This window comes from Euwallacea fornicatus, chromosome 18 (genome assembly GCF_040115645.1).
Source record: "Euwallacea fornicatus isolate EFF26 chromosome 18, ASM4011564v1, whole genome shotgun sequence".
NCBI lineage: Eukaryota > Metazoa > Arthropoda > Insecta > Coleoptera > Curculionidae > Euwallacea > Euwallacea fornicatus.
In genome coordinates this window covers 3433320-3445487 of record NC_089558.1, presented here as the reverse complement: position 1 = coordinate 3445487, position 12168 = coordinate 3433320, and the positions used below count along the sequence as shown (strand labels likewise).

At 36.4% G+C, this 12168-nt stretch overlaps 1 protein-coding gene across 8 annotated transcripts in view; it reads left to right on the top strand.

Moving 5' to 3' along the window:
* The window catches only part of Mhcl (Myosin heavy chain-like), an 83923-nt gene that overhangs the window by 65865 nt on the left and 5890 nt on the right, over nucleotides 1-12168 (top strand). For 6 of the 8 annotated variants that reach the window (XM_066292633.1, XM_066292637.1, XM_066292636.1 and 3 more), the window contains one exon: nucleotides 8234-8323. The exons of 1 other annotated variant lie outside the window; for it this stretch is intronic. In XM_066292633.1, the coding sequence (XP_066148730.1) occupies nucleotides 8234-8323 (90 nt within the window). Of the gene's footprint in view, nucleotides 1-8233; nucleotides 8324-10429; nucleotides 11807-12168 lie in introns of those variants that run through there. One more of the 8 variants, XM_066292641.1, reaches the window with a different exon arrangement.

Here is a 12168-nt window from a genome sequence, read left to right as displayed (position 1 = left end):
CAAGGAAGATGGATATAGGCATGAAGTTTGGGCCATCGGGCAGGGGGGGGCCCTATATGTACGAAACCGTTGGTATACAACACTTTTAGGAAGAACCCAACTTCCCCAGAGGTGCCTCATAACCATTAACAGTTTACTTGTCGTTATTTCAATTGGTTTTACAATCTCTGAGCAATGAAATGCAATTGAATGCCGTTTCCCGGATGCAATTTGGCAAATTCTTGTAATCTCACAAAAACACAAATGTGAAGGCTTTTTTTGATTGATATCTTTGGCGGGACATGGGAACCCACGACTACATATAATCAAAAAAGTGCGTGATTGAAGATGAACTGGGTTCCATTGGCGGTGCGAATTTTCTATTTTTGCTTCGCATTCGCGAGACCTTCAACCGCAAAACGGCACCCCATAACAATGATTAAAAGAAATGATCCCCGGATACTTTCCAAGGTTGTGGAAGGAAAACAATGGCAAGAACATAATTGTTTAATCTCGATGGCGCAATTTAATTATTGTTCGCGCTGACATTAGAGAAGATTCTCTTTATGGTCCGATGGTGTTCACAAGGCTGGAACTAGAGGACCTAAAAATTTGTCTGATAATTATTTTTAAAAAATTCCGCAAACTGCTTGTTGGCATCATGGCCACAGACGAATTACATAAGATGCAACTTTCTCCGAAAGTGCGCCAATTATGATAATTTTTAAGCCGATAATAGTGGACATGTGCAAGATAAATGTTCATGTAATCGTATACAAAAACTGCACTTCGTTTGACCCCAATAGCGAACTAATATCTGTTAGACAAGTTCGATAATTAACGGGTTGTCATTGACACATTTGCATTATTTAATATTATCGATAAAATGCAATTATATGTGGTTCTGGTTGGCATATAATGGGGGGCACAGCATACAATACATCCATAACTTGCGCATAATAGATTCCCAGTAATCGGACGGGCATACTAATGGCTTAACATATACATAATGTTGGCAAATAACCTGAGATAATGTTTAATGACAGATGCAAATAAATCAATACCAACCGTCAACATGAAAACAGACTCTGTGTGTTGATCCTACGCTCCACAAAGCAAGTTGCCTACTCTATGCCTTTTTGAGATCTTCAAAGGAGACTACCGTTTGCTCACGGCCTATCTATGAGTCTGACGTAAGCACTCTTATCATCATAGTTGTTTTATGGGCAGCTTTAAGCCAAGAATTAGCTATACTTAACTAGCTTCGCTAATAAATAGATTGGACATTTTTTTATATATTATAATTATAAATAATCGTACATTCTAGTTCGGCTGTCGTTTGATCGATTATAACTGCTTTTCAATTTAAATTCAAATGATGGTCCAGCTCGAAGCTCAGAAACTTCCGCAAACCCATCACACAGCTAAAAACAAACAAATCTACAGCTCCTTTCACTTCGACGACAAAGTTGTCGAAATTGGCTTGTTCAAGTTAGATATTACTAAATAAATCGAAATTGACCGATCAAAATTGATTACCATTCGAGGGGTATTCTGTATGCGTGGTGAAATCGTCATAATGGTCATCGATAGGTTCTGGTCGACGCTTTCTGCGAGCCAATCAAAGGCAGTTTGACCCCGAATTTGCTGTCAGTGTAAATAGTCAGCTATTATTAATGGACTACGTAATAATTACTTTCGTGAAAAGAATTTAATTTCGACGATTTTATATGCGATTCGATATAAATAAAATCGTGGAACGTTCGATGATCCCCAGGAGAAAGTACGTGTTTGAACGCACGAAGCCACTGGGTCCGTTAATTAAAGGTTATCAAGGTACAAAACGTTGGTACTGTCGTTTGGACAGGTGCAGTTAATTGGCGACATTTAGCGACTTTTTTGGTAAGGCTCTCACTCTCAGGAGAGGCGAGTTTCTGTTTAATAATTGGTGAAATTCAAGAGGAGTGTCCCTACGTATGGTACTGAGGCAAATAAAAATAACTGAGAAAATTCTTGTTAATCGTTTTTGCAGAGAAAAATCGTAAGCACAAATTAAGGCCAAAATTCCAGAAAGTGTCTAACTTTGTCTTTGGTTGATGTGTAGTGTCGCCACGTAACCTTCATATATCTGCCTTTTCGGTATAAGAGACAGTCGACTGTGTGAAAATTTCAAAATTTTCTTCCAAATTTTACATTTTACGCGTCAAATGAATTTATGAACGAAAATGAAGTCAAAAGACACAGAAAATGTGTACTTTACTGATTAATGATCAAATGATTAATCAAAAAATTATTGTCACAGAATGGCCTAGAAAAACTTATATATGGTGAGCAAAATTCATAAACAAGTTTTAAGGCAAAAATTACTGAAAAATTCACATTTCTCTTTGTTGATCCATCTATAACTCGTGTCCAATACTCGAATAATCCGAAGAAATAATTTAAAACAGGAAAAATGTGGTGTCGCAAGAAAATGTAGATCCTGAGAAAAGTTGAACGCTGTGAGGAAAATGTATTGATAATCGAAAGTTATAAACAAATTACCTGAGTTCCTCCTCAACCACTTACAATCTGCCTATTTTTCGGCAAGTGCCATATGAGTAAAAATTATATTTACTTTCATGTGAATTTTTAGTTTATACAGGGTGTAACTTCAGTGATATCATTAATTTTGAGGGTTGATTCCTTGTCATATTTTATGAAAAAATGTTCATATAAACATGTGTCCTAACTTCATCATTTTCAAGATACAGGGTGTCAAAGTTTCATTAAAAAATCGAATTTTTATTACTTATTAAAACTTGTTTTCATCTTAAATCTTAAAAATACCAACAATTAAGTGAGTTACAAAAAAAGTCAAAGGACAAGAAAGTTGTATTTTTAATTGTTTAGTCTGATACAAATATCAAATTTAGAAAAAACGATGGCATACAATAATCACACCATAAATATCAATCAGGTAACTATTTGCAGCACCACTGGAATTATTATTTAAAATGTAATAACATCAAAAGTAGCCCCTTATTAATGCTAACTAACATGCCAAATTTCAACAAAATCGCCTCAAAGCTTTTTGAATAATTAATAAAAATTAGTTTTTTTAATAAAACTTTGACATCCAATATCTCGAAAATGATGCAAGTTAGGACACATGTTTATAAGAACATTTTTTCATAAAATATGACAAGGAATCACCCCTTAAAATTAATGACATCACTTAAGTTACATTCTGTACACAAATACGAAACAAGAGTCTTTCTAACAACTGTACTCGTTGACCCACACATTTATTGGGACAACCTTTTTCTTTGCCGTCCTCTCAAGTACCCGAAGGCGGTTCTGGTACCCATCATAATCAACCTACTAGCAATCATTTCTGGGCCCCGGATAGTAATCTAGGGTTGGCTTAACAGGGTGCAAGGAAACATTCATTTTATAATTGACACTTTTCGAATAAGCTTCAAGGAAGTAAGTCAAAATTTTGCAAGATAAGCAGTTGAAGATGGTACTTTGTACCACTTTATCATTGTTTCATTTCTGTATTCTCGGCAGAGAGTTGCCTTAATTACGTTTACGGGTTCCGTTATTAAACCCATATGTAAGTTCCTTTAGAGAATGGGACGAAAGCTACCATGCTTAATTTCTACAATCCTGATACAAAAAATGTCTTAAATATGTGTTTTGAATGCATTTTTGGATGAAGATGAAAGAATCTAGGAGGATTTATTTTATTTTATTTTTTTAATTTAAAATAAACATAATTGAAAACAGTTTTTAGTGGTTTGGTATTGTGCGAGCACCTACCCCAGTTTCTGCATTCCTGGTTGAAAACGGTATGAGTAGGTCAGAACGCAGGATTGCTTTGACTTATGTAAATTAACTTAGCTTTTCTGTAAATTATTGAAGCAAGGGTAATTTATGAATCTCTATTATCTGAAGAGAGGCTCATAAACAGAGGTCGTTTGTATTAGGCATCCTAAACTCGCCAATGGCCAGTTGAGTGTCTCTGCAAAGGAACTAGATTTTTTCCAGCTACTCAACAGTTATCTCGTCGGGCCAATTGAACTATCTCATTTTATCCAGTTTAAGCAGAAAAATTTAACTAGGACATTTGTTTGTATAAAAAACAATCATTTGTCTAATACGTTAGAATATGAAGTTTTCTTATATACAGTATTGGACGAAATTACAGCAACTTTTAAAAATGTGCGTTAAATAAAAAATATTTCGCTGAAAATACAGGGTGGGCCACGAGTAACGCCTCGGAATTCCATGACAAATCCAAGAGATTTTTTAACTATTTCTTTTTTGAGGTGTATACAGACTAACTAGAGCTACATTTTCAAATTATTTTCAAAGTATACAGAGTGTATAATAATTAATAATTTTAAAATGTAGCTCTAGTTAGTCTGTATACACCTCAAAAAAGAAACAGTTAAAAAATCTCTTGGATTTGTCATGGAATTCCGATGCGTTACTCGTGGCCCACCCTGTATATATTTTTTATTACTAATATTATGTTTGAAGCTGTTTACAATTTATTTGTCCACTAAGAAAGTTTAATTTGTTTCGAGGGCGCAAGTCAACAAAAAACATTTTTGCAATGAAAATATTTGCGACAAAATAAGAACAACTCATCTTTAAAACTATTTTTCTTATCGGTTTGATCCTTTATCGAAATAACATTCCTAGTCATATCCCGAGGGTTTATTATTCAATTGACCTTAAAAAACGAATAATTAGTGCCTTTGATAGTGACAAATCGCAAAAGTTTATTTTTGAAACGTTTGGTTTTAAGGAAAACGTGGTTTCAACAACAATTAAACATTTTCGAGAAGGTAGGGTTGTCACTAACACGAAGCACAGTGGTCGACCTAGAAAAAACGATTAAAAAGTTAGATAGGCGTCTGCAGAGGTCGAGTAAAAAGCTTCCAAGAATGTCAGCCCACCACCTATTGGCATCTGTTGGGGAAACAAATGTTTCTTCATTGACAATATAATGTCGATTATTAGGGGGTGTATTAAAAGGAAGAAGAACAGACAAAAAAAACAATTTTCTCTAAAAAAAATAGAGATACTAGAATACCAATGGGAATCCCCACCAATGGAGAATGGTCTTATTCTCAGACGAATCCAAGTTTTGTATCTATGGAAATGATGGCACTCAATAGATACATCGTTCTCAAGTCAAAGGCTCAACCTAAAGTATATTAATACCACCATAAAACATACGGGAGGACATATTATGGTATGGGGTTGTTTCTGCGCTATTAGAATGGGCCTAATATACAGTGTGACCCATTTGTTTCGAAGTCAGTCCGTAAAAAGTTTATTAATTGCACGATTTAGCCCGGATTTTTTTAAATTATAGAGCTTGATAAACTGCAGATTTTCATCAAAAATGGCCTGGTTGGTGTAAAATTCAAGGTCTACCATGACAGTTACTAGGAGCAAAATTGTAATAAATCACATTAGCGATTTTTTAAGAAAAAATCCGTCCACGCCACTGGATTGGCCGCCTCTCAAAACGGGCCCGTACAAAATTTTATCGAAAAATTTTAAGTAACAACGATTTTGTAAAAGAAATAAAAATGTATCCTCAGTAGTTATTTATTTTCAAAAATTCATAGTCGGAACAAGTGAAGGGTTTAACTGTCAAACAAACGCAACGAACATCATCATCGATATTTGAACTTATTTGAACTTTATGGAAATTAAATTATTAATCATGATAATTATGGAAAATTTAAGTGTAAGAGAAAGAACAGAAATTGTTCGTCTTGTTGGTGACAACGTGCGCTGGGTAGCAGAAGCTGCGGCAGAATGCAGCATTCAATATCAGACATCCAGATAGACCAGTAAGTTGAAATAACGAGACAAAATGGACGTCGTGGACTTTTTCTAAATAACAATCAAATTTGGCAATATTTAAACGACAATCCCCGAAATAGTATTAGGATGGCTAGTTTGGACCTTAATATACCCAGAGAAAGTATAAGGTGTAAGTAAGTACTTAGTGTACATTTTTAATTCTCTTACAAAATCGTTATTACTTAAAATTTTTCGATGAAATTTTGCACGGGCCCGTTTTGAGAGGCGGCCAATCCAGTGGCGTGCACGATTTTTTTCTAAAAAAATCGCTAATATGATTTATTAAAATTTTGCTTCTAGAAACCGTCATAGTAGACCTTGAATTTTATACCAACCAGGCCATTTTTGATGAAAATGTGCAGTTTATCAAGCTCTATAATTTAAAAAAATCCGAGCTAAATCGCGCAATCAATAAACTTTTTACAGACTGACCCCAAAACAAATGGGCCACACTCTATATGATAAGAGACCAAATGGATGGATTTGTGCATCAAAACATACTGGATCATGTCATGCTGCCACATGAAGAACGGGAAATGCCCCTTAAGTTTATTTTTCAGCGTGACAATGATTCAAAGCACACATCTAAGATGATCAAAAAGTGGTTCCTGGAAAAAAAACCTGAATGATTATTGGAGTGGCCCGCGCGGTTTCCGGACTTGAACCGTATAGGGATCTTTGGGAAATTGTTGAGAACAAAATTCCGCTTAAAAAATATCACAAGTAATCACGTGTTATTTGATGAGATTGAAAATGCATGGAATTCAAGGATTCCCGAATAATTACCAATCTAATTCCTTCCAGGCCAGGTAGATATGAACAAGTGATTGCAAATAAGGGGTACTGGACCAAGTGCTATTTCAATGAAATGAACAATTTTGTAAATATTTTTTTACCAAAGTAACTAAAAAGCGGTTTTAATTTTGTCGCACTCAATTTTGAATCAATAAAGTTGTTTTTTATTCGATTCTTTAGAATAATTGTTCAACTTTCCTAACCCATAAATAAATTTTAAATAACCTCAGAAATAACATTCATAAAAATAGATTTAATTTTTAACAAAATGAATTTTTTTTAACAGACAATTTCGAAAGTTGCTCTAATTTTGTCCGATACTGTAGGTAGGATGATGCACTGTAACTGCTATTTTATTCAAATTACTTTCCTCTTCTCGCAGTAATTCCCACAAGGAATTACAGTTTAATCATAGCAGGAGCACTATCATGGCTAGAGCACAGTGGTTCTCAGTCATTGTTTGTAATATCATGGTGCAGTAGTGGTTTAAAGGTAACGTTTATCTAGGAAAATTTAGTATTATTGTTGATCTTCCTAACAGTAGTTGAATAGTTGGTCCTCCATGTCACGCAATTCAATTTTCCGGATATAATCAGCGTCATCAATTTATTAGTCAATTTGATGATTGTGCTGAAAACGTTCTGCATGTCCATCTTCGATGATATAAGTGCAAATTACCCATCATAATAATCTCGCATCTTAGTGCTATTTTCTTATTAGTATCATAATGCCGCGTTTATTAGTATGCCTCGCGTACACTATAATGAAGGGTTGATGGTAATGTGAACTATTGTCTGCGTTTTCGCACGATTCTTCATGGTGCAAGGCGTAGCTGCCTGCCTTCCTTGATGGGCATGTCATGAACGTCATTGTCAGCCAGTTTCGGTCTTGTTTCTGTTGCGTTTAAGGCCTAATTTCCATGTGAACTGTGCCGTGAAATTACGCTGGAATTGATTTCATAATTTGCTAGAATAATTGATAAAATTGCCGCGATTTTTACGTATTGTGAATCGAGCTTTAATGATCATAAATTGCAAATAAATTGTAGATTGATAGTTTGTTGCACAGATTAAGGTCAGATCAGTATTCGTAATTAGCCATTTTACTGTGAAGTGTTATATAGTAAGGAATGGTGATAATTATGGATTTTAGATTGGGCAGAGCAACACGTTAATATCACTTAATAAATTTGTCGTAAGCGATTAAAGTGAAAATTAGGATAAGACAATCGTTTTGAAGCACTTTTACTTAGGTTTCAAGTAGCATATGAGGATCATGACATAACTGCACTTTATTTCAGTGCGCGGTATAGGAAGCTCTTCGAGTGGTAAAGACGACACTCACATACCAAATTTCACATTATCTATAAAATGTAGGCATATCTACCTGTTATTTCAATAGAGAGCGATGGTATCTACTATAGACCACTCTAGTTAGCCCCATAGAGGAGTCAAGAATGCCAAAGTCAACATAAAATATTTGAACTGAAGCATATGCAAGCTGAGATAAGAGGCACTAGAGTTTCCTTTGCTTTGACCACTTATTAGTCGAGTATTTAAAACACACTAATATCGATTTTTGATTGCAGGAAGAGCTGGAGGTATTGAAACTGAAGCTCCAAAAACTAGAAACTGATAGGACGTCCCTGAAGACCGATAACGACAAGCTAGAAGCCAAGGTATGCAATTGTACGTTTTTCGACCTAGTTTTGTAATCAGTGACCACTTAGTGACCACTTCCATTCGCTATTAGGTTACGAAGACGACATTACTTATGCACAGCGTAAAAACGAGACGTGTGAACATTGCTTCACGTTAGATTTTCGGGACGTGATTGGTGGACGTTCACGTTTGGGTCCACTTAAAGTGGTTTGAGCCATTAAGCCGTGCACCATCTCTTGGCAGAATTGGAGGCTTTACCAAAACGTTTTCATGAAAATAGAGGATTCGGCCGATCCTCTGCTTAGATCTCGTCGGTTCCATGGAAATTCTGCGGTTTCTGAAGTTGCAAAGAATCGGTGATATTTTTAATGATATTGAAACTCCAATATAGTTCCTAGATGCATAAACTTGAGACTTAAAATCCCATGTAAAATCCCATAAATTGCTTTGGCCTTACGAGACAGACAAGAATGAAAGTAACTTCTTATGAAAGTCGGCGTTTGAGCAACTAAATTGGATTAAAACGTGATCTAAAAAGAAAAAGGCAGATCGGCCTATTCATGTCGCAAATAAGAGGACGAGACGCTATAATAAAATTCCAAGCAATTTTTTTTTGGACAAGAGTTTAAAGCAGCAATTTGATTTCGGCAAGTCACTTGTCTTCATTAACCGAGGACCGTGATTTTTCTTTTTTTGATTGATTTTTCTGTAGGGCAATTTCGATCCAAATCGAGACAGGTGGCTGTAGACCATTTTTAGGATCAGTCGCAATGCTGAAACTGTCTCACCAGAGCCAGGTTTTTGCCACACTCGCTTTAATGGCGAGTAATCGTATTAAGATTACATCACCGTTAACTAATCAAGAAGACTTGTTTTAATCAGTTTAAATGTGCTCAATTACGCACTTTTTGCCACTGTAATGATTTCCTGCTGTCGCAGCTTATATTGACAGGACTACCTGGTTTCGTGTTTGATTTAAAATGTTCTATCTCTTCAAATCAATTGTTCTGGTTTTTCGCCCGTTGTTACTGCTCCCATGCCTCTTATCTTTTGGAAAATGCATATCATAAGCACTCTTACTTGTCCTATTCGGCATCGACGCCGTCCAATGGACAAAAATGTCGAAGTTTGCCAACACAATATTGTATGTACTTCTAAATCCAACAGTTAGGACATCACTTCCTCCTACTTTAACTGAATTTAGTATCCATTTGCGTGCGCGTCCACTTGCGTTGTTATAAAGGAGTGGCTCAACAATGTTTATGATAGTTTTATGCCCTACCTGCTCTTAAGTAGATCAGCCTCAATTCATGGCTTTTTTGGAGGTTAAAAACCTCCTTATTTCTTCTACTTTTGATGTGCAGTTAGGTGCAATCCAGTTTATTTGATAGGTCGAACTGCATTCCCTCAAGAAGGAACACGAGAGTTAGAAAATCTGGTTTTCAGACAGTTAAATAGGAATTCTCATAGAATTGAGAACTTCCACTATTTGAAGTTAGAAGATGTGCAAAATACAAAATGGTCTTCAAACTTATGTAATCAATATAGTGCTTTCTAGATCTGAATCTTGAAACGTCCTTTCAGGAGAGTTGTTGCTTGCATATCTCTTTTAAAGGCCTTTTGAGGATAATTTTAGGTATCTCTCTTAAGATTTAACCAAATGGAGTACCTCAAAAATGTAAAGATATATTCAAGTAGGAAAAAAATTCATTTCTCTGGAGGATTGAAAGATTCTCATGTTGACATTCGACTGTATTTGCAACAGTATATAACTTCATGCAAGAAAGGTATCCAATTATTCAAAATGTCTGTAAATTACCAAAAATTCCCGAAAGGAGAATACGTTTTCACAGAAACGATGAAATAAGGGCGAAGCAGTGGTCAATTTTTGAAGTTATATTCCAGATAAGATTGTCAGGACTTTGAACTGTCGACCTTTAGGCAAGCATTGTGAAAACTAGAAATATGACAACTGGAGAGAATGAAAAAAAGCCAAGTTTCAATAAAGAGCGAAGGGAACAAGAAGAAAAGCGGTGATGCAAAAGCAGCGTGAGCTGGAAGAAACCCCTGAAAAATTTAATAAATATATATGTATATTCACAGACCTTCATCACTTCGTCCGCACCATAACATATACAAAACACAATTTCACTTTCTGATTCACAATTCATTAAATTCTCTCCATACTCACTCTGATTTATTTGCTATGACAGTATGTTCGTCGTCATCTCAGTGCGAAAAAATCGACTGTGACATCTAAATCAGACTTCCGGAAGTGTATTTAACGTCCAGGTCGTCACAGCAAGGACAAATCGACCGTAATACTGGACAATGGCTGAAATAATGCACTGGAGCCTGGTGGTTACATGAATCAGGCTAATTTTAGTTACTCTTCAACTTTAGGTCGGTTATTTGGATCGCGTCCCAATCAAGAGGCCCACGATGTACGATCATCCAGATGAATTTCCTCCAGAAAACCTGAAATTGTTTTGTGGTTTGGGAGTGAAATTTGGATTATTGGAAATAGATTGAGTCCAAATTCGGGAAATTTTGCGATTTTTTTTCTAGTAATTAGTTTTGGGGGAATTGACTATTCTGGCCTGTTTAAAATATAGTAAGCACTTCCTAGCCTTGCGGCATTGTATTTTCTCACAGACACTAAAACGCTCCAGTACCTCTCAATTTTCCACCAGTCGCGTTTTCTCTATCGCGTTTCATGTTCCTTCCACTCATCTAAATCAACTCGATCAAGAATGCCGCTGCTGCCCTCCAACTATACTTCCAAATCCAGTTTTCTGCAAACTTTGTACGACAACTCCGATGAAGATGACGATTACATCCCATCCAGACTCCCTCCGTACCAAAGCAGGTACATCTCTGCCCAAACACCCATGAGTCAAAGACCTTTGAGTTATCAACCAACAAGTTATCAATCCATGAGTTACGAACCTACAAGTTATCAACCTACGAGCTATCAACCCAGCTGCCAGCCCTTGAGAAATTTGAGAAGCTCGTGTACAGAGTTACCAAGCTCGCCCACATACTACCAACGCCCTCCACCAACGCGAAGAGTGTTTCCTCAAAATTACGAGTCGAGCGAGGATGATATTTCTCATAAAGATGACTCATCTCTAGTGTATGACGCCAATTTGTCCTTTGTATTAGGGACTAGAGGTCAGCTAAGGCAAAATGTAAAGCCTGTTCCTGCTCATTTGGAACGAGAAAGTGCCTCTAACGCTTTATCAAACAAAATCTCCAATTTTCTCCAGAGGACTGACTACGTGATGGATGAGTGGAAGAGAGTGGGAGGTAAGGAGGATGAGGAGCACACTTTGCGCATGAAGAGGAATGGTTTGCCTTATTCTGGAAGGTCTAAAAGCGCCAGCAACATTATGATCAAGGGGTGTCTTCTCAGTAGGGGTGATAGTTTCTCTAGGAGCTCTGCCGTCCATGACTTGCCTGACGTGGAGGAGTGTAACACTGATAATGAAATTGATGAGGTATTGGTCACCATAATTTGACAAAGTAGGTTAGAAATGAGCGCGAAGATTCTAAAAATATTTGAGTTTGGAAATGCCGTCAGGTGGGCTATTAGTCAGCTGTAATTAATGACTTTCAAAACAACAGGAATTTGAACATATTTCGTGGGAAAATGGGGCAGGAATGAGTAAAGTGCATCGTTCTATTTGAGAGTTTGCCAAATAGATACGCTCTCAGACTAGAGGGACTCTTATTCGTTAGTCACCAAGTCGAGTAGTTTGATGGCGGTGTCTACTAGCCACACCAGGACAATGTGAAGAAGATAGTCCCATTCTTGTGGCTAAAGATATCTTCAGATACTGTTCCGAATCAAATTTATGGA